The 19,959-nt window shown below is 33.4% G+C and overlaps 4 protein-coding genes across 4 annotated transcripts; all 4 read left to right on the top strand.

The window, feature by feature from the left end:
* The first annotated feature begins 883 nt into the window (after positions 1-883).
* On the top strand, positions 884-1,682 carry LOC132638729 (putative glycine-rich cell wall structural protein 1). The gene has a single exon (XM_060355511.1). It carries the CDS (start codon positions 956-958, stop codon positions 1,526-1,528), a length of 573 nt encoding a protein of 190 aa, XP_060211494.1. The 5' UTR covers positions 884-955; the 3' UTR covers positions 1,529-1,682.
* Positions 1,683-4,431: 2,749 nt separating this feature from the next.
* On the top strand, positions 4,432-5,655 carry LOC132637925 (putative glycine-rich cell wall structural protein 1). The gene is made up of 2 exons (XM_060354937.1): positions 4,432-4,480; positions 5,174-5,655. Exons 1-2 carry the CDS (start codon positions 4,432-4,434, stop codon positions 5,653-5,655), a joined length of 531 nt encoding a protein of 176 aa, XP_060210920.1.
* Positions 5,656-13,730: 8,075 nt separating this feature from the next.
* LOC132637924 (glycine-rich cell wall structural protein 1-like) lies at positions 13,731-14,219 on the top strand. The gene has a single exon (XM_060354936.1). The coding sequence runs from the start codon at positions 13,731-13,733 to the stop codon at positions 14,217-14,219; it is 489 nt and encodes a 162-aa protein (XP_060210919.1).
* Positions 14,220-18,547: 4,328 nt separating this feature from the next.
* On the top strand, positions 18,548-19,959 carry LOC132636676 (chlorophyll a-b binding protein 37, chloroplastic). Its single transcript, XM_060353646.1, has 2 exons — positions 18,548-18,753; positions 19,265-19,959. Exons 1-2 carry the CDS (start codon positions 18,608-18,610, stop codon positions 19,914-19,916), a joined length of 798 nt encoding a protein of 265 aa, XP_060209629.1. The 5' UTR covers positions 18,548-18,607; the 3' UTR covers positions 19,917-19,959.

Here is a 19,959-nt window from a genome sequence, read left to right as displayed (position 1 = left end):
AAAAACTGAACTCCACTAAAAATCTACACTAATGCTTAATTTTTGTTAACTTGAGTATCTTAATATCGAGTAATTTAAAAGTCATGGGATTTAGTTTATAAGTTAAAAAATGAATAGAAATATGGCAGATAATGTTTTCTACTTTCAATAAATAAAGCGAAACGCAAGATATTAATTCGCTTTAGTAACTCTCTTTTCTTTATTGATGTTCAAGTACGTACATTCACTTCATTCTTATTTTTAATGACGTTTTGCAAGTGTTTGTATATTAATTAATGGCAATTTCAATAGGAGTATTGACCATTGTATTAATACCTTCAGGCTTCAAGGTACCTATATAATCTCCTTCCTATGCAGATATTTTCATAGTACCTCAAATATTCATACAATCTGAGTAATATCTTAGCACTTTTTGATGGCTAGTCCAACATTCAGCCTCACAAAACAAAGACCACGAAAGCAAAGTAAGATATTTCTCTTCCTAATTCTTGATTAAGAAAATCAAGTATTCATATATATTTAATTTTGAGCCAACAATGGAAGTCCTTGTGACTAGTATTCGTCACAAAAACCATCCATTTTGGTGAACACAGTGATGTCGCCATAAAACTATTGTTTATATTAGAGATTGTATGGGTTCCCACAAAAGTTTCATTTCTAATAGTGACGTTGTTGGGAGCAGGAGTAGAGTTACTAATTGAAGGGGGCTTAATTGAATCCCCTACATTAAAAAGTAATACCGGTGAAGCAGGATAAACACAATTATATATATGTAATAATGTAGTAATAGTGGTGGTTTTAAAATTGGTTTAGGTCACACCGTCACACATTTAAATCCTAAATGTTACATTTTAGTAGATTTTTAAATATCCCCTTGATAGAATTCCATCTCCGTCAATATTGATCGGAAGGCTACATTTTTTTTACGGCTCTTCATAATTTTTATTGTGGTTTAATGTCTCATTCTTTTTTACTAACAATATGCTTTTTTTTTTTCTTTTTTTTTTTTTTTTTTTTTGCAGTAGGTGCAAAAATGACATGCAAGTTTGTGCTTGTTGTTGTTGTGGGAGTTCTAGTGCAAACTTCCTCTGCAAGGAAACTTCTTGAGAATCCATTATTACCCAATTTACCTAACTTCAACGGTGGATTTGACCAAATTTTAGGTGGTCTTGGCAGCGGTGGTGATGGTGGTGGAGGTGGAGGTGGAGGTGGAGGAGGAAGTAATGGTGGATTTGGTGCTGGCTTCGGATTTGGCGAAGGTCACGGATCAGGTGCAATTGGCGGATTTGACCAAATTGTGGGAGGTCTTGTTGACGGTGGTGGTGGCGGCGGCGGCGGAGGTGGAGGTGGAGGAGGTAGCGATGGTGGATTTGGTTCCGGCTTTGGATATGGCGAGGGTCATGGATCAGGTGCAAACGGTAGCGGTGGTGGTGGTGGTGGAGGTGGAGGTGGCGGCGGTGGTGGTCAAGACGGTGGTAGTGGTTTTGGGGCCGGAGCAGGATGGGGCCAAGGTGGTGGTGGAAATTGATCCCACCAATTGCTCAAATAAATCTCTTAATATAATAAGTGAAAAGCACATTAAAAGCAAGTAATTTGCTATAGGGATTTTGTTTTTGTCCTAATTGCTAATTACACTATTTAGCGTGCTATGGCTAGTGGCTCTTGAATAAACATTTTGATTATTAAATACATGGTAACAATGTTCGACTTGATGTACATCTACTCTTGTTTTGTGTTTACCACATTATTAATCATTATAATAGATGATACAATTTTTCAATCCATAACACCAAATATGCAATATGATGTAGGGGAATCATAATAGTTCAATTGGTTGACTATCTAAACTTTCACTTTGTTGGTGAAGGTTCAATTCCCCGCCTTGTACCGCTCTCCTATTTCCCCTTCCCCCACCCCCATTGTTTTTATAAAAAAGAAGTAATATGATGCAGTAATATTAATAAGATTATCTTTTGAAGCAAAAAAATGACCAATTTTCTGTTCCGTCAATTCCATTCTCCTCTGAAGAGAAGAGAAAATCCGTTCATCATTCTCTTTATTGGAAATAAGGGAGCAATATATACAATCAGATCAAGGATTTAAAGCTTCATTGGTTCTTACATCCATCTCAAATTAATATATCAATATTTATAAATTTTGTTTGACAGCTATAACTTGTTACCAATTTTTATCTATTTATCTTGTAAGTTGTTCACAAGTTTTGTTGGACCAACATAACTTGATACTATCTTTATTCTACATGTTTGTTAAATAATTCACAAGTTTTATCAAGGAACAAATCTTGATTATGTTGTTCAATTATTCACAAGTTTTCTTGGCGAGTGGCCATAGAGTTACTATCTTCATTATACCTAATTTGTTAATTTGGATGGGAAATTTTTTACTTTGTTATTTAATTGTTTGTAAGTTTTGCCGAGCAGCCACAACTCGGTAGTATCTTCTTTATGCCTTCACAAGTTTTGCCGAATGAATAAATCTTGATGTGTTGTTCAATTGTTCACAAGTTTCGCTTGGCATCTATAACTTCATACTATTTTCATTCTACTTATCTTTTTAATTGTTCATAAGTTTTTGCTGCCCCAACTTGTTCTTATTTTCATTTTACCTATCTTGTTAAATTGTTCACAAGTTCTACAGGATAGGTAAATCTTGCATGTATTTTTAACCATTGTTCACAAGTTTTATTGGAGGGGTAAAATTTGGTATTCCCTCTTCTAAGTTATGTGACACTTTTCGCTTTTCGAGAGTCAATTTAACTAAACTTTGAAGCTAAATTGGATTAGATTAACTCAATATGTTAGGATTATAATTTATATATTTGAAAACTACATGAAAAATACTATAAGTTGCAATTTTTCTCATATCAATTTGATGAAAAACACATCTTAAAATGCTGGTCAAAGTTCGCTTGAATCTTGGGGCACGAAAAATGTAACATAAATTGCGACATAGGGAGTATTATTTTTATTCTGTTGTTAAATTGGTCACAAATTTTGCCAGATGAACCATCTATCACGCCACCTTTTGACAAATTTAAAGCCCTTAATCTATACTCACTTTGTTTCAATCTGTTTGTCTTACTTTTCTTATTAGCACGTTTAAAAAAGAATGTCTCAATTCTTTTTTGGCAACACTTTAATTTCAACTTTCACATGACCAGTTTAAGATCACAAGATTAAATGACATTTTAGTACATATTATATATCTTTAATTTAGACCACAAGATTAAGAAGTCATCTTTACTTTCTTAAACTTCATGTCAAGTCAAAGACAGACAAACAAATTGAAACGGAGAGAGTAATAATCTTCATTACAAAATTGGGACCTTCTTGTTGAGTGTCAAGTTACCTACTTTAATTTTCTTTTCCCCCAATTGTAAATATGCTAATAAACAAGTCACTTTGAGAAAAATTACTAGTTAGAGATTACCTTATATACATTGTCATCGAAAAGATATTTCCATAATAGGTTATATTTTTTTTTTAAAAAAAAAGGTAAATTATCTACTACAAGAAGTAAAGATAATCTAAGATGTTAAATTTTCTTGTATCGTTATTGAATATTAGTTAAACTCAGTTTTATGCATGGCAAAATTCATTCACACCCCTAACTTTGCTATAAAAATCAAACTCCGCTTTAACTTTGAACAATAAACATTATTCTCCCCCTTCAAGAATAATGACAAAATCACTCAATTTTGCCTAACTATCACATAAAGTCACTAATTATAATCATGCACAAGAAGTATTATCAACTGCTAGTGATTTTCCGTGATATATAGATTAAATTGAATGACTTTTTAGTCACAAATTTTCTTAACGACATCTAGATATATTCATATATTTAGCTAAAATTTAGTGATTTTCATCACAAAGAATAGGTTCGTGACCTTGATGTAATATAATAAAATAAAAGTTGAATAAATTGAGTAATTAACTCAATCCGTTGATTCACGGCCGTTTCCAACAAAACGTTCATAATCTACATTTTTACTGCATACAATATCAAACCGATAAAATTAAAGTTACACTAATGCTGAACTTGGTTATCTAAATGTCGAGTAATTAAGTCATTGGATTTTGAGATTTCCATAAGTTCAAAATGAAAAACATAATTTTGTTGCTACTTTCAGTAAATAAAGCGAAACGCAAGATATAGTTTCCTTTTAGTAACTCTCTTTTCTTTTCTTTATTGATGTTCAGTTCATTCTCCTTTTTTGGTTTCCGTTTTGCAAGAGTTAATTAATTAATTAATAGTACTTTCACTAATTGTCACTGACCGATATTCCATTAATACAATCAGGCTTCAATTCAAGGTACCTATATAATCTCCTAACTATGCAGATATCTTCATAGTACCTCAAAACTCAAATATTCATACAATCTGAGTATAATAACTTAGCACTTTTTGATGGCTACTCCAACATTCAGCCTCACAAAACAAAGACCACGAAAGCAAAGTAAGATATATATTCCTCATCCTTAGCTTCTTTTTTATGTGATATATAGATCTATTGAATTTTTGAAAATATTAACAAGTTCGTGTCGAACTTTTTCAAAATAGAGCATTTTTAGAGGATTGACTAATTAACATTAGTCTAGTCTAGTAAACAATATCACTGCATCCACTATATAAAAATGAGTCTATAAAGTTATTATGACTAGATTATATTTAAATTCAACTATGCATACAGCATATATATGTATAGTCTGAGCCGACAATGGAAGTCACAGTGACTAGTGTTCGCCACAAAAAACTTTCATTTTTGTGGAGTTAAATGCGGTGATATCGCCACAAAAACTCTTGATTTTATTGGTAACTGCATGAGTCGCCACAAAAAGTCATTATGGAAATTTCATTTCTTGTGGTGATGTTGTTGAAAGCTAGAAAATTTGGAGCTGTCGATATTTAAATTGTTGTATTCTTTTAACAGTAGGGAAACTTTTAGTGTAGTAGTAAATATAACTTGAAAAATCATTTTGGTTTCTTGTTCAATTTTAAGTGTAACAATTTTATTTTTTTAATTCTCTTGATAATATTCCTAGTTCTGTCACTGATAGGTTACACTTTTTACTGTTCCTCATAGCATTTATTGTGGTTTAACATATAGCAGCTATTTTCTTTAACCAGGAATTGCTATGTTTTGGTGCAGTGCTAACAGTAGATGCAAAGATGAGATGCAAGTTGATGATTGTTGTAGTTCTGGGAGTTCTAGTGCAGACTTCCTCTGCAAGGAAGCTTCTTGGGGATCCAATATTACCTAACTTCAATGGTGGATTCGGCCAAATTTTAGGAGGTCTAGGCGGTGGTGGTGATGGTGGCGGTGGAGGTGGAGGTGGAGGAGGAGGTAGTGATGGTGGTTTTGGTGCCGGTTTTGGATTTGGCGAGGGTCACAGATCGGGTGCAAATGATGGATTTGACCAAATTGTAGGAGGTGTTGTTGGTGGTGGTGGAGGTGGGGGAGGAGGTAGCGATGGTGGATTTGGTGTTGGCTTTGGATATGGCGAGGGTCACGGATCAGGAGCAAATGGAAGCGGTGGCGATGGAGGTGGAGGTGGCGGCGGCGGCGGTCAAAATGGTGGTAGTGGTTTTGGTGCCGGAGCAGGATGGGGCCATGGTGGTGGTGGAAATTGATCCCACCATTTGCTCAAATAAATTTTTTACAATATAATAAGTGAAAAGCAAATTAGAAGCAAGTAGTTTGCTTTAGGGATTTTTTTCCCTTATTCCTAATTACTTTTAGTGTGCTATGGCCAGTGGTTCTTGAATAAACATTTTGCTGGTGCAAATTACTTTTTGATTATTAGATATACATGGTAACTATATTCGACATGATGTATTTCTATTCTTGTTTTGTTTTAACACTTTATTATAATACTGATACAGTTTTTTAAGCCACGCCCAATTAGTCTAGTGACCAAGTTCTTTTAACTTCAAATAATAAATTTACGAGTTTAAAAAAATTGGGATTTTAAAACTCTATGTAGAATTAGAAAAGTTAATGACCGAGTTTAGCCCATGTTTCAAAAATTATCCGAGTTAGCCGCTTTCTCGGGCAACACAATCAGCAGCAACAACAACTGCTGATGGTTTATTCTTCCTCATGCAATTTTTTATTTCTTTTTGTTTTTTAAGTATTTAGATTTTGGTTCACAATTGTAATGCTACATTTTTATACGGCGTAGAAGTGTGTATAAACACCTTTATACATTATGTATAAACTCCTCTATGTATAAACACCTTGTATAAGTTTGTATAAAATTGTATACTAGTGTAAAAGTGTTTTGTACCTCTTGTATAAATTTGTATAATCTTGTATATCAGTGTAAAAGTGTGTCTAAACACCTCTTATACATTATTATACACTTTTATACAAGTTTGATACATTGTCTACTCCAGGTGTATAAAATTGTATATTGTTGTATAATGTTGTATATCGTGAAAAAGTGGCTATGCGGGGTGTAATTTAAAAATATGGCTACGAAAATATAATTTTGTATGCTAGATTGTAAATTATTGAAATCTCTCCTTTAAATTTTGTGTCGAAAATATAAATTACGTGTTAATATCTATCTCTGAAGAACCGTTTAATTTAAAATATCATTAGAAGAAAAAAACAAGGACAATATTACATATTCCGTCTGTTTCCTTCTCCCTATAAGGAGAAGAGAAAAGTGTGTCCGCCATTCTCTTTGTTAGGACTATTAGGGAACATGGAGCAATATATATAGAAGCAGATCAAAGATTTGAAGTTTTTGGTTCTTACATTGATCTCAAATTAATATACAATAGTAATTGAATTCACAGCTAAATGCATAATGAGTTTCTTAATACATATACAAAATTTGAGCAAAAATTATCGAGTTCTCGTGAACTTCGCCAATGACAATGTATATTTTAAAATTCCATGATACTTGTTAGAACTACCAAAGAGTATGAATATTTGAATTGCGAAAAATCATGAAATATTATGAAAATATCATAATACGACTGGAATTAATGGATTCAAGTGTGTTGTAAATATTCTCCCAATTTATTTTGGTTTACCAAAAAGTGTTTGATATCCACATTAATCGGGGCTCGACTAAATTTTGATTCGCGACCGGAAGTACCCGTTCGGGGGTAAACCACTTTTAACAAGGGAAGTTCCAATACCCAGGGCTTGAATTTGAGACCTTGGTTAAAGTTAAAGCATTACTTACCACTCTACTACAATCATTGGTTCCAAATATTTTTCTTGATATACTTAAGACATCTCATTGACATAGTATAGCTCTTTCGAATTCAATTGTCACGCCCCGAACCATGGCCTGGACGTAACACGGCACTCGGTGCCTGACTGCATGTGACCGAGCGAACCACATGGCTTGCTGAATCATCATGATACATAACATATGCGGAATATAACGTGAATGCATGATGAGCCTTTATAAAACATGTTAAGTCATAATACTTAATAAAATACTTGTTTAAACATGAGTGAGCCAAAATGGCTATACGTCTCCAAATGTCTGACATGACATAACTGACTTGTCTAGTCTATGAAACCTCTATCATGAGTCTGACTGAAAAACATACTTACTGGGACAAGGCCCCCAGCATACCTTTAGATGCATAATTAATCATAAAATAAAAGTTGACTAAACCCCGAATGAGATGGGGCTCACCAATAAGCTGATACAAATGTGGTCCTACTGAGCAGTTGTGTCGTCCTGTATATCAGTACCTGCATCGTGAAATGCAGGCCCCCGGGCAATAAAAGGGGACGTCAGCACATTGAATGTACTGGTATGTAAAGCAACCGAAAGAAACAACATGGAACATGGAATAACATGATAAGAACTGAAACTGAAAACGTGGACATGAACATGAGCATGAGCATGAGTACATAAACATGAAATTGAAACTGAAACTGAGTACTGGAACTGAACATAATCATGAGTACTGTAAGCATGAGATAATCTGTAATGATCTGTAATAATCTGTAATAACATGTAATACCGACATGAACCACCACGGGGAGAAACGTGGAGTCTGATCTCTGCCCGATCAGCTAAGCCATCTCGTACCTTGCCGGGGCACGAGACATGAACATGACATGAATGGATCCAAATTCCCTCAATGGGGAAAATATGAAGGAATCGTCCTAACTGGGCGGAGCGATCCTTATCCTACGTTGGCATACGTAGTTTCAGGCTATCTGAGCCTTCTCGGTATTAATACAACTCCCGAACATGAAAATAATATAGTTGGCTAAGAAGCCCATGACTTTCGTGAATTAACTTGTACTTGTCTTGAAATCATGATTTCACGAAATAACTTGTAAACATGGTTTCATGAAATAGCTTGTAAATATGGTTTCATGAAATAGCTTGTAAACATATTCTTGATTTATGAGTAATACAATAGTTCATAATCATATATTTGTAATTGACTTGAAAACATGCTTGTAACTTGTAAAATAAAATCATACTGTTTCATATGAACATAATGAGAACACATGAGAAAGAATTCATGATTCATGGAATAAGCTAGGATTCCTAATATCCGTAATGGAAGGTTAGGAATACAATAACGAACATAGATACAAAATTTATGTACATACATACGTAATTACGGGCTACCAATATGTTGGGTTTAATGCCCTAGGATTTGAACTTCATAGATTTTAAGAAACGGATCATGTGGAAGAACGTAGAGATTCCCACATGTGGATGGAAGTTCTACATACCTTAACTTCCCGCTTTTGAGCGTATCACAATGTCCTTCAACCCCTTCAACTTCAATCTATAGCAATACAAGTCATAGGGATTCTATATTAGCAACAATATCCATGTTTTGTTCATCTAAGCATTTTATCAAACACTTAGTGGGCATGAAGCTCTATAACCCTCATTAATGGTGTTTTCTTCACCCAATCCCCATTCTATTACTCCTAGCTAATTCTACAATCTCAATTAGATGTAATTAACATCATTCTTCATCAACCATATGAATACAACAATCCCAAGTCAACAATCCAAAAACCCTAGCATAGTTCATATAATTCTCTTTATCAAACCCATTTACTATTCTCCCAAGAACTTATCAACACTTTAATCATCATGAAATATCATAAAACTTACCTTGGTTATTGTAGGAATAAGCCTTGAGTTGAAATACTTCACTTGAACAAAACCCTAGTTCCACCTTCTATAGAATTTCTTGACTTGAATGGATTTGATGTGTTTCTCACACTTAGTTTTGGTGGATTGATGAAGTGGATCTTTTGTTTCACTTGCATTCTTGCATATGAAGTGTTTGGATGGCTCTAGAGAACCCTTGAGTCGTGTAGGAGAAATGGGAATGAAAAAAAATGGGTTTGGGTCTCTTATTAACATCTTAAAATCTGACCCATCGGGCAATTCTACGCCCATTTTTACGTTCCGTATAATGGTTTTACGGACCGTATAACTCACCGTAAAACCATTCCAGTGATTTGGACATTCTGTGCTCATTTTACGGTGTGTTTTACGTTCCGTATAATGGTTTTACGGACCGTATAACTTACCGTAAAAGCATTCCAGTGATTTGGACATTCTGTGCTCATTTTACGGTGGTCTGAGTCAATTTTACGGACCGTATAATTGTTTTATGGACCGTATAATTGAACCGTAAAATTGCCCAGCAAAATATGGTTTTCTGTGACCATTTTACGCTAGCTTGAGTCAATTTTACGGACCGTATAATTGTTTTACGGACCGTAAAATTGAACCGTAAAACTGACCCTCAAAATATCATTCTCTGTGACCATTTGACGGACCGTATAAATATTTTACGGACCGTCAAAATGTTTTACGGACCGTCAAATGGTCCGTCAAAATTCTTCTGCTCGGACAGTCTGTCGTATAATGGGCATAACTCTTTGCACAGATGTTCGTTTGAGGCCCATAATATACCGTTGGAAAGCTATTTCAAAGGGCTACAACTTTTAGCAAGGAAGTTTTCCCAAATTCCAAATTAATAATGGGGTTATGGTCGTTGGAAGTAAGACCATCTATAAACTCACTTGCAAACATGCCCCGTAGAGTGGTTTTCAACTTTGTTTTGCCCAAAGACTCTTCTCATGTCTTGATTGGGTTTCAAACACCATTTATACACTACTAAAATTGGGTTCATTATACCCCCATCTTATAAGACAAATCTTAACCCGAATGCACGAGGTGTTACATCAATGCTAATTTTTCCCTTTACTCATTGTCAATGCATTCAATGGTAAAAACAAAAGGAGCAAATTTCACTTAAAACCTTTAATCTTTTGGTTTTTGGAAGCAATATCTCATTCACTTTTGAATGAGACAGTAAACCCTTTTGGTGTTAATCAACGACAAACACGAATGGACCTATTATATAAATATTTGAAATGTGAGAAAATAACCATCAGTTATGATGGACTATTATACGTAAACCTAAATATTTTGAGGTAAAAGAAATAACACATCATTCATCTTTTGTGTGAGAGATTTTTTTTTTTTTTTTTGAATTAACATTTCCAAGTGGTTTTGAAAAATTAAAAATTATCATACTATCATTAGTTTTATTAGCATCCAAAATTGTTACTTTTAACTAAAACATTATTACAATTAAAATGAAAATAATTAGACCTTTTAATACGTGATTTAAGACATGAAAATAGGAAAAAAGAAACTTTACACAAAATTGACTGGTTAAAGTATATTGTTGTACCTTTTTTTTTTTCCTTGAGTTTTTTCTATTGTTTTTTAAAACCTCATTTTGCTTCATGAGATTTGTTTATACAGAGCTTCAAATTTTAAATATGTCCTGATCCACTTTGTTAATTATTTGCATTCATTTATTTTTGAAGATCTTCGTTGACATTTTCTAAAATTAAATTTATCATATATCTATATATCTTTATTTTTTCGATTGATTTAAGACTAAGGGGCTTTATCATCTCATTCAAAGGTGAATGATGTACGTATTGTTTTCCAAACTAAAAAAATTAAGGGGTTAAATGAAATTTATACATTCATAATTATCATATAATTTCAATAGCAGTCTTTTAACGCATGTTAAAAAAACGTTTATGACAAATACACCATTTATCGGGGAAAATTCACAAATAGTCACTGCACTATTGCTATTTGAAAATACTCTCCCTCTGTTCACTTTTACTTGTCCGCTATGAATTTTGCACACCCCTTAAAAAATAATAAATAAAGTGTATAATTTATCATAATACTCATATTAATTGGTGTATAGTCTTTAGGAGGGTACAAAGTAAACCGACAAACCGCACCAAACCGATAAACGGAATCAAACCGAGAAAAAAACCCGACTAATGGTTTGGTTTGACTTGGTTTGGTGTTGGAAAAAAAAACCCGACCATAATTGGTTTGGTTTGGTTTTAACTAAAAAAAGTCAAACCGAACCAAACCAACCCGACATTACATGTATTCAATTTTTAAAACATTTTATACATAAAAATATTTATTTGTAAAGTCATTTATAAATATTTCTTAAATTTTTTCGTAATTTTTTATCTATTATCATATTATTCAAGCTTGAACTTAGAATTTTGAATGTCAGTAAGCTTTATATCCTATGGATGTTAGTAACTCAAATAAAGTACAAACCAAAACCAACTCAACACTAATCCTAACAAAAGGAGTTCAATTTACCACTAGGAATGATAATAATGTTGGATATCTATTCTTTAGCTTTATATAATTGATTTACAGAGTAAAAATACATAACTTAAGTTTTTTTCTTTGTCATGTAAGTAATACTTATTTTAGCATGACTTAGTATTTTTAGATTATGGTCATTTTCTTTTATGGCTTGTTAATTAGCAATATTTATTTTAACCGATTATATTAGCTTTTGTTGAATATTTTAATACAATGTCATCACTCTTCTCACATTTTGTGTTATTTTCTTAAGAAACACCTTAATTATATAATTGTATCTTACTAGGACTAAAGAAATATGTGAAGTAAAAGTTATATGTTTTGTATCAAGACTATTCCGAAAAAAACTCTGAAAAACTCGAGAAAACCAAACAACCTGAAAAACCCGAGAAAACCAAACAACCCGAAAAACTCGAGAAAACCGAACAACCCGAGAAAACCCGAGATTGAAAAACTCGAATTTTATTAGTTTGGTTTGGTGTATAAATTTTAAAACCCGACGCAATTGGTTTGGTTTGGTGTTTAAAAAATTCGAACCAATCCGATCCATGAGTAATTAATGCTGAGGGTAAAACAGAAAAAATAAATTATTTTCTCTTGATATGTGAAAATAAATAACCAAAAATAAAAATTTATTTTTGAAATAGTGAATAAGTAAAAGTGAACTGATCAAAACTAATCGAAATGTAGCCATTTTTCATGCCGAAATAATATTTGAACAAACGTACCTCCAAATTTTAAAAACGACAAAAATCCGCTTACGTATCTTTACCCTTTTTTCGAACTGCACCTGCACGACAACTTTTCTAAAGTTTTAAGCTACAAATGAACTCCACTAAAAGTCTGCACCAATCTTAATTTTTGCTGATCTTGATTATCTAAATGTCGAGCAATTATGTCATTGGAATTTAAGACTTAAAAGTTCAAATTGGAATGCATGTATTTGTGTGGAAAATAATGTTTTTCTACTTTCAATAAATAACGCGAAACGCAAGAGATGATTTCCTTTAGTAACTCTCTCCTTTCTTTATTGATGTTCAACTAATTCAGTCTATTTCCTCTCGTTTTTGTTTTTTCCGTTTTGCAAGTGTTAATTAATGGTATACTTTCAATACTATTCACTGACCGTTTCATTAATATTATACCTTCATTCTTCAAGCTAAGGTACCTATATAATCTTCTTCCTATGCAAATATTTTCACAGTACTTTCAATAAATCATACTACAATATAAGTAATATTTTAGCATTTTCATGGCTACTCAAGCATCCCGCCTCATAAAACAAAGACCACGAAAGCAAAGTAAGATCATATATTCCACATCATTTTTCATGATGTGCCATATAGATAGGGTGGATCTAGCCTGTTCACAATACTACTGCATTACAATGAGTCGAAATTTAATATAGCGTTGATACACTTGTCACCAACATTCCAATTTATTGATGCACTTTCTCATCAACCTTCAATTGTTGAAGTACTTTCTCTATTATTTTTTTTTTTAAACTATGCATATATAGTTTGAGCCGACAATGGAAGTCATAGTGATTGGTGTTCACCACAAAAACCATCCAATTTTGTGGTGATTAATGGTTATGTTGCCAAAAAACTCTTGTTTCTATTGGCGACTGCATGAGTTGCCACAAAAAGTCGGCACATTTCTTACAGTAGTTGTCGGAAATGGAGCTACTTATTGAAAGCGGTTCAACTGAATCTCCTATATGTGTGAAAAATAATACCAAGCAAATAGGATTATACACACACACGATAACATGAATCGTTTAGAGAAACATTTAATGTAGCAATAAAGGTGGTTTAGAAATTGGTTTAGGTAGCACATCCAGGTGTAACATTTTTGTACTTAATTTTTCAAAACTCCCTCTATAGAATTCCTAGCTCCGCCATTGATAAAGTTGTATTTTTACTACCCTTTCATAATTTTTCATTGTGGTTTAAGTCTCATTTTAAAGACTAACAATATGCTATTTTTTTTTGTCCAGTGCAAAATCTAGATGCAAAGATGAGATGCAAGTTGATGCTTGTTGTTGTTCTGGGAGTTCTAGTGCAAACTTCCTCTGCAAGAAAGCTTCTCGAGAATCCATTATTACCTAACTTCAACGGTGGATTTGACCAAATTTTAGGAGGTCTTGGTGGTGGTGGTGGTGGTGGCGGCGGCGGCGGTGGTGGCGGCGGCGGAGGAGGTACTAATGGTGGATTTGGTTCTGGCTTCGGATTTGGCGAGGGTCATGGATCGGGTGCAAATAGCGGATTTGACCAAATTGTAGGAGGTCTTGTTGGTGGCGGTGGCGGCGGTGGTGGTGGTGGAGGTGGAGGAGGTAGTGATGGTGGATTCGGTTCTGGCTTTGGATATGGCGGGGGTCATGGATCGGGTGCAAATGGTAGCGGCGGTGGAGGTGGAGGTGGAGGTGGCGGCGGCGGCGGTGGTCAAAATGGTGGTAGTGGTTTTGGCGGCGGAGCAGGATGGGGCCATGGTGGTGTCGGCAATTGATCCCACCATTTGCTCAAATATATTATTTAATATAATAAGTCAACTTTCTATTTTTCCCTAATATTTAGTGTGCTATGACCAGTGATTCTTGAATAAAATTTGGCTACTACAAATTGTGGCAATGTTTACATGATGTAATTCTACTATTGTTTTCACCGATTCAACAATGACTATTTTCAGATGATCAAGAAGTCCCCCATTCAAACTATAGAATATGAGTTCATGTTTTGTGTCGAAGAGTATCTATAGAATACATATTTCTATTGTATTAGAAGGAAAACAAGAAGAAGGAGGATTCTTTTAGTTGTCTTTTGTTTTTACATTGAAAAATATTAAATAAATTTGATATCTTTCATAAGCTACGTGACTTAAAACATCCTGAAAAATATATTTTATCTCATTGGGCGAATCTTCACTCCTTAATAAATCTTCTTCATGTTTGTAACTTTTGTTCGCAAAAATATCCACACATTTGTTTGCCTCCCTCCAAATGTGTAGAATAATAAGTATGTTAATCTTAATAAGATCAATCTTGTTACATACGTAAACAATCAAAGAGATGCACATTCTCTAACAACTCAAGATTTTCTTCATTAGGCCCGAGTCTACGTTGTGCGGAAAGGTACATATTTTTCCAAGGATTATGTTTGCATAACTTTTAAAAATAGGAACAAAATTTAAATGGTGGCCTAAAAGAGGACATCCACGTAGTACTGTCAACCGGTTGGAACCGGAACCGGTTATGGAACCGGTTAGAAAACCGGCCGGTTCCGGTTCCAAAACCGGAACCGCCTAACCGGTTCCGGTTTACCGGTTTTAAACCTCAAACCGGAACCGGTCCGGTTTGGAGTGATTAAAATCTATTTTTTTTTTGTTTTTTGTATTATATATATATATTATAGTATTTATTTGTATATTGTAGCTATATTTTCATATGTTATACAACTTTATAATTAAAGTTTAAATATTTACTGACTAACAGCCTAACAGCAAGTCACCAATACAGAATAGTGCTTTTCGTATACATATATATGTATAACTTACATATACTTATATATAAATATGTACTATATACTATATATACTTATATATATGTATAACTTAATATATATACTATATATATGTACTATATACTATATATAGGTATAGCTTAATATATATATATATATAGATATAACTTAATATATATACTATATATATGTATATATATGTACTATATAGGTATAGCTTAATATATATATATATATATATATAGGTATAACTTAATATATATACTATATATACATATCTACTATATATACAATATATACTTAATATATATACTATATATACAATATATACTTAATATATATACTATATATATATATATAACTTAATATATATACTATATATATGTATAACTTAATATATATACTATATATACATATCTACTATATATACAATATATACTTAATATATATACTATATATACAATATATACTTAATATATATACTATATATATGTATAACTTAATATATATACTATATATACAATATATACTTAATATATATACTATATATATGTATAACTTAATATATATACTAAATATATGCATAACTTAATATATATATATATATATATATATATATAAGTATAACTTAATATATATACTATGTATACATATCTACTATATATACAATATATACTTAATATATATACTATTTTTTTTTTAATTTTAACCGGTTTAACCGGTTCCGGTTAAAAAAAATTTGGAACCGGACCGGTAAATTAATATCCGGTTAACCGGAACCGGTTAACCGGTATAACCGGTTCCGGTTCGGTTCCGGTTACCGGTTAAACCGGTTACAGTTTAACCGGTTGACACCTTTACATCCACGTAAGTCAGCCTGTCGAGTAAAATATGATTAAGCCCTTCTCCTCTGTTTCAACAAAATGGCGCTCTCATCATGTAATTATTCTCCTACTTCTCTATGCTTCACTTCTACTGTAAAGCAACCTTGTAAACAAGCGCTTTCGTTGTACCGTCCATTTCATCAGCTCGGCGAAATTTAAGAATAATTAAATCCACTTATCTCCCAGACAAACCTTCACATATTAAATTGACGCGTTCACATGTTGCATCTGAGAAAAACGACAATTACATTCAATAGTAATATTTCAGCTGATGAACTAAATGATGAAGCGCGAGTCATGAGGAAAGAAGGATTCGTGTACGGGTCATTTTGTGCCATTTGTGATGGTTTTATTTTCCTGCTAGGCGAAACCGCCATTTGTGTGGCCTTATAAATTGTGCGACATTTTTTGGTATTTTTCGTGATGTGGGTGTTCGACATACCATTATTGGCTTTAGTGTTTTTCTTCGAAAGAAGGTTGATCAGGTTTTTGTTGTATCTATCACTCTATTTGTTTTTCAATAGTACTGAAAAGAAAAGGAGGACTTGAATATTGACACTAGCTAGCTCCAAATACTGGCGGGGCCATATATATATACACACACTTATGTAAAATTCCTGATTATGAAATAAAGTGAACATTCAGTCTCAATGAGATGGCTAACCTTTGATTACGTTAAATATGTACACACATTGTAACGAACCCATATTGCATTGAAATAGATAATTAGAATTACAAGTACAAGTACAATTGTAAAGGTTCATCTCCAAATTAGTTATCGAAAAAATATAAAAGGAGGGGGGGGGGGGGGGGGGGGGGGGGGGAATTCTAGAATTAATCTAAGCAACTACGAAAATAAGAGACAACTTCATAGCATAACCCTAATAGAATAGTTCCCCTTCTATATATAGTCATCTTCACACATAGTGCACATGCTCCTTTTAACTAGGGTCCCAAAGATAATTTGACAATATCTCATCGATGCCCTCCCATAGATTAGTTAGGTTTATAACACACACACTTGCTATTGCTTGCAGGAGATGATTTTTTTTTCTCAATTGTTTTTGCTTAGAACAAGATAAACAAGTGGACCCGCGGGGATCATCAAATTTCATGAATGTTACTATTCCTCCCTCTGTTTCAACATATTGTGACATAGAACCCGTTTGAGTTAGCTGATAATCATCAAAGTGTTTAAAAACAGTTTAGATTGTAAAACTAATTCTATAAATAAACAATTACGTGTAAGTACTGAAGTTGATAATAAGAAGTTAATTTGTTGATAAGCATTTTTTTATTAAAATGACTAAAACGTCTTTAAAGCTGCTTATGAATACTATAAAATTTTAAAAGTATTTTACTTAAAAAGAAAGAAAAAAAGAAAAGAAAAGAAAAGATGAATGATGAAACTAGAATAAAGTGAGAGTTTTATGAAGAGCATTTCGAATGTTATAAATATTAGCGATAAAGCTGCAGATGATTTGATCAAACTAGAAGTGCTTATAAACTGTAAAACCATATAGCTCCCATGTTATCATGTGTGTGTGGGTGTATAAACCTAGCAACTCAAATAAATCATGGTAGAATTTCAAACTGGTGTTCATAAAGTTCAAATTCTAAACCCGTCTATCTTAGTCAATAGTATATTTTATCTCTATCCCCATAAGAAAGTGATTTTTGCAGTTTGAACCTTTTGAAAGAATTAATGCATAATGAGCCCCGGCTGGCATTGTAGATTGTTATATCGCACATATCCTCATTTTTGCATTGTATTTGTCTCATCCTGTTACGTAATTTCTTTATCTTTACATTTTTCAATGCGCAATTGAGATTTGAACTTTATACTTTTGAAATTTTGATTTGCTGGGTCGAAACAATTGTATTTTATTTATATAATTATTTTTTAACACATATACAAGATTTCAAACAAAATAATTGGCACGAATGGACATCCCACAACTTTGGGTTATAAAAATAATAATCCAGTTAATATTCGTATCAAAGGACTACTAAAAAAAAAATGAAATTAGCGATAGACAATTATATAGCTAAACATCAAAATTCATGATATCTTAACCATAGATTATAAAAAGAAATTATTAGGAACGAGCAACTTAGTCATAGATTAGCAACAAATTAAGTTTTTAGCTAGTTTTTTTTTTTTTTTTTTGGTAGTTAGTATACTTCGTACTTATTCAACACGTAAACATGGTCCAGTGTACTTGTAGTATATCTGGAAGAAAAATCTCAGCCAAGAGATATTAGATATCCACATGGCATAGCAAAGGCCTCATTCTTTCACTATAAAAAAATCACAAGAAGAAATCCAAATCCAAAAGCAGGAACCAATCAGCTTCTGCTTAGGTGCACACTATGTGATCCTGAAAATCTATTAATTTTCATATAAATACCTTCCTTCTCAAGCTATTAATATATAGTACACTTCTTCATAGTGCAGAATTAGCATCATCACAAAGAAAAAAGATAGGCTAAAATGGCTACTTCTGCAATTCAACAATCTGCATTTGCTGGCCAAACAGCTCTTAAGTCACGGAATGAACTCGTTAGGAAGATTGGTAGCTTTGGTGGTGGACGTGTCACAATGAGACGTACTGTCAAAAGTGCCCCCCAAAGCATTTGGTAATTTCTTTATCTATGAATTATTCATTAGTCATATTATTATTAATTCCATATTTTAAGAAATGGGTTCAAGGCAAAATATTTCTTTAGTCATGTTAAAAAAGCACATGTGACATAGATATTATTATTATTATTATTATTATTATTATTATATGGATATGAGTAGTTCGTTTCTACTATTCATAAGGACAACTCAGTGCACTAAACTATTACGTGTGAGGTCCGAGAATGGATAAAATCATATTGAATTTAATGTATGCTACCTATCTTGCATTTGTGCAAAATGTAATTTCCCTATTTGAACCTGTAATGTCCTCGTCAGACGACGACAATCCATTGCGTCAAGGCTCCCTTTTGTGTCATTTATCTAAATACACCAAAAGTTAAGAGAATCATTTATAAATACCATTGTTGAATCAATATTCCCCGCGAATGAATTAGTATGTAATTTGGTGAAATCCAGTGATGATGATATGAATGTAATGAAAAAAATTGTGGCTTGCTGAAACAGGTACGGAGAAGACAGACCAAAGTACTTGGGACCATTCTCTGAGCAAACTCCATCATACTTGACTGGTGAGTTTCCAGGTGACTATGGGTGGGACACTGCCGGACTCTCTGCTGACCCAGAGACATTCGCCAGAAACCGTGAGCTTGAGGTGATCCATTGCCGATGGGCTATGCTTGGCGCTTTGGGATGTGTCTTCCCTGAAATCTTATCTAAGAATGGTGTTACATTCGGTGAGGCAGTTTGGTTCAAGGCTGGATCTCAGATTTTCTCAGAAGGCGGTCTTGACTACCTTGGTAACCCAAACCTCGTCCACGCCCAGAGCATCCTCGCTATCTGGGCCTGCCAAGTTGTCCTTATGGGCTTTGTGGAAGGATACAGAGTTGGTGGAGGCCCACTAGGTGAAGGCCTTGACAAGATCTACCCGGGAGGTGCCTTTGACCCTCTTGGCCTTGCTGATGATCCAGAGGCATTTGCTGAGTTGAAGGTGAAGGAAATCAAGAATGGACGATTGGCTATGTTCTCAATGTTTGGTTTCTTTGTTCAAGCTATTGTCACGGGAAAGGGACCAATTGAGAACCTTTTTGACCACGTCGCTGACCCTGTGGCTAACAATGCTTGGGCTTTTGCTACAAACTTTGTACCCGGAAAATGAATTTAGCAATATATAAAAATTGCGGGCTACTCCATGTTGTTGA

This window comes from Lycium barbarum, chromosome 4, assembly GCF_019175385.1.
Source record: "Lycium barbarum isolate Lr01 chromosome 4, ASM1917538v2, whole genome shotgun sequence".
NCBI classification, from domain to species: Eukaryota; Viridiplantae; Streptophyta; class Magnoliopsida; order Solanales; family Solanaceae; genus Lycium; species Lycium barbarum.
The sequence above is the reverse complement of the archived record's forward strand: the minus strand, read 5'-3'. Positions and strand labels throughout refer to the sequence as shown.

Bases quoted from the DNA above. Each gene is read 5' to 3' on its own strand.
- LOC132637925 (XM_060354937.1), top strand. From the start codon at position 4,432: ATGGCTACTCCAACATTCAGCCTCACAAAACAAAGACCACGAAAGCAA. The intron at 4,481-5,173 runs GTAAGATATATA...GTTTTGGTGCAG, and splicing joins ACAAAGACCACGAAAGCAAA to TGCTAACAGTAGATGCAAAG.
- LOC132636676 (XM_060353646.1), top strand. From the start codon at position 18,608: ATGGCTACTTCTGCAATTCAACAATCTGCATTTGCTGGCCAAACAGCT. The intron at 18,754-19,264 runs GTAATTTCTTTA...TTGCTGAAACAG, and splicing joins AGTGCCCCCCAAAGCATTTG to GTACGGAGAAGACAGACCAA.
- LOC132638729 (XM_060355511.1), top strand. From the start codon at position 956: ATGTCTCATTCTTTTTTACTAACAATATGCTTTTTTTTTTTCTTTTTT.
- LOC132637924 (XM_060354936.1), top strand. From the start codon at position 13,731: ATGAGATGCAAGTTGATGCTTGTTGTTGTTCTGGGAGTTCTAGTGCAA.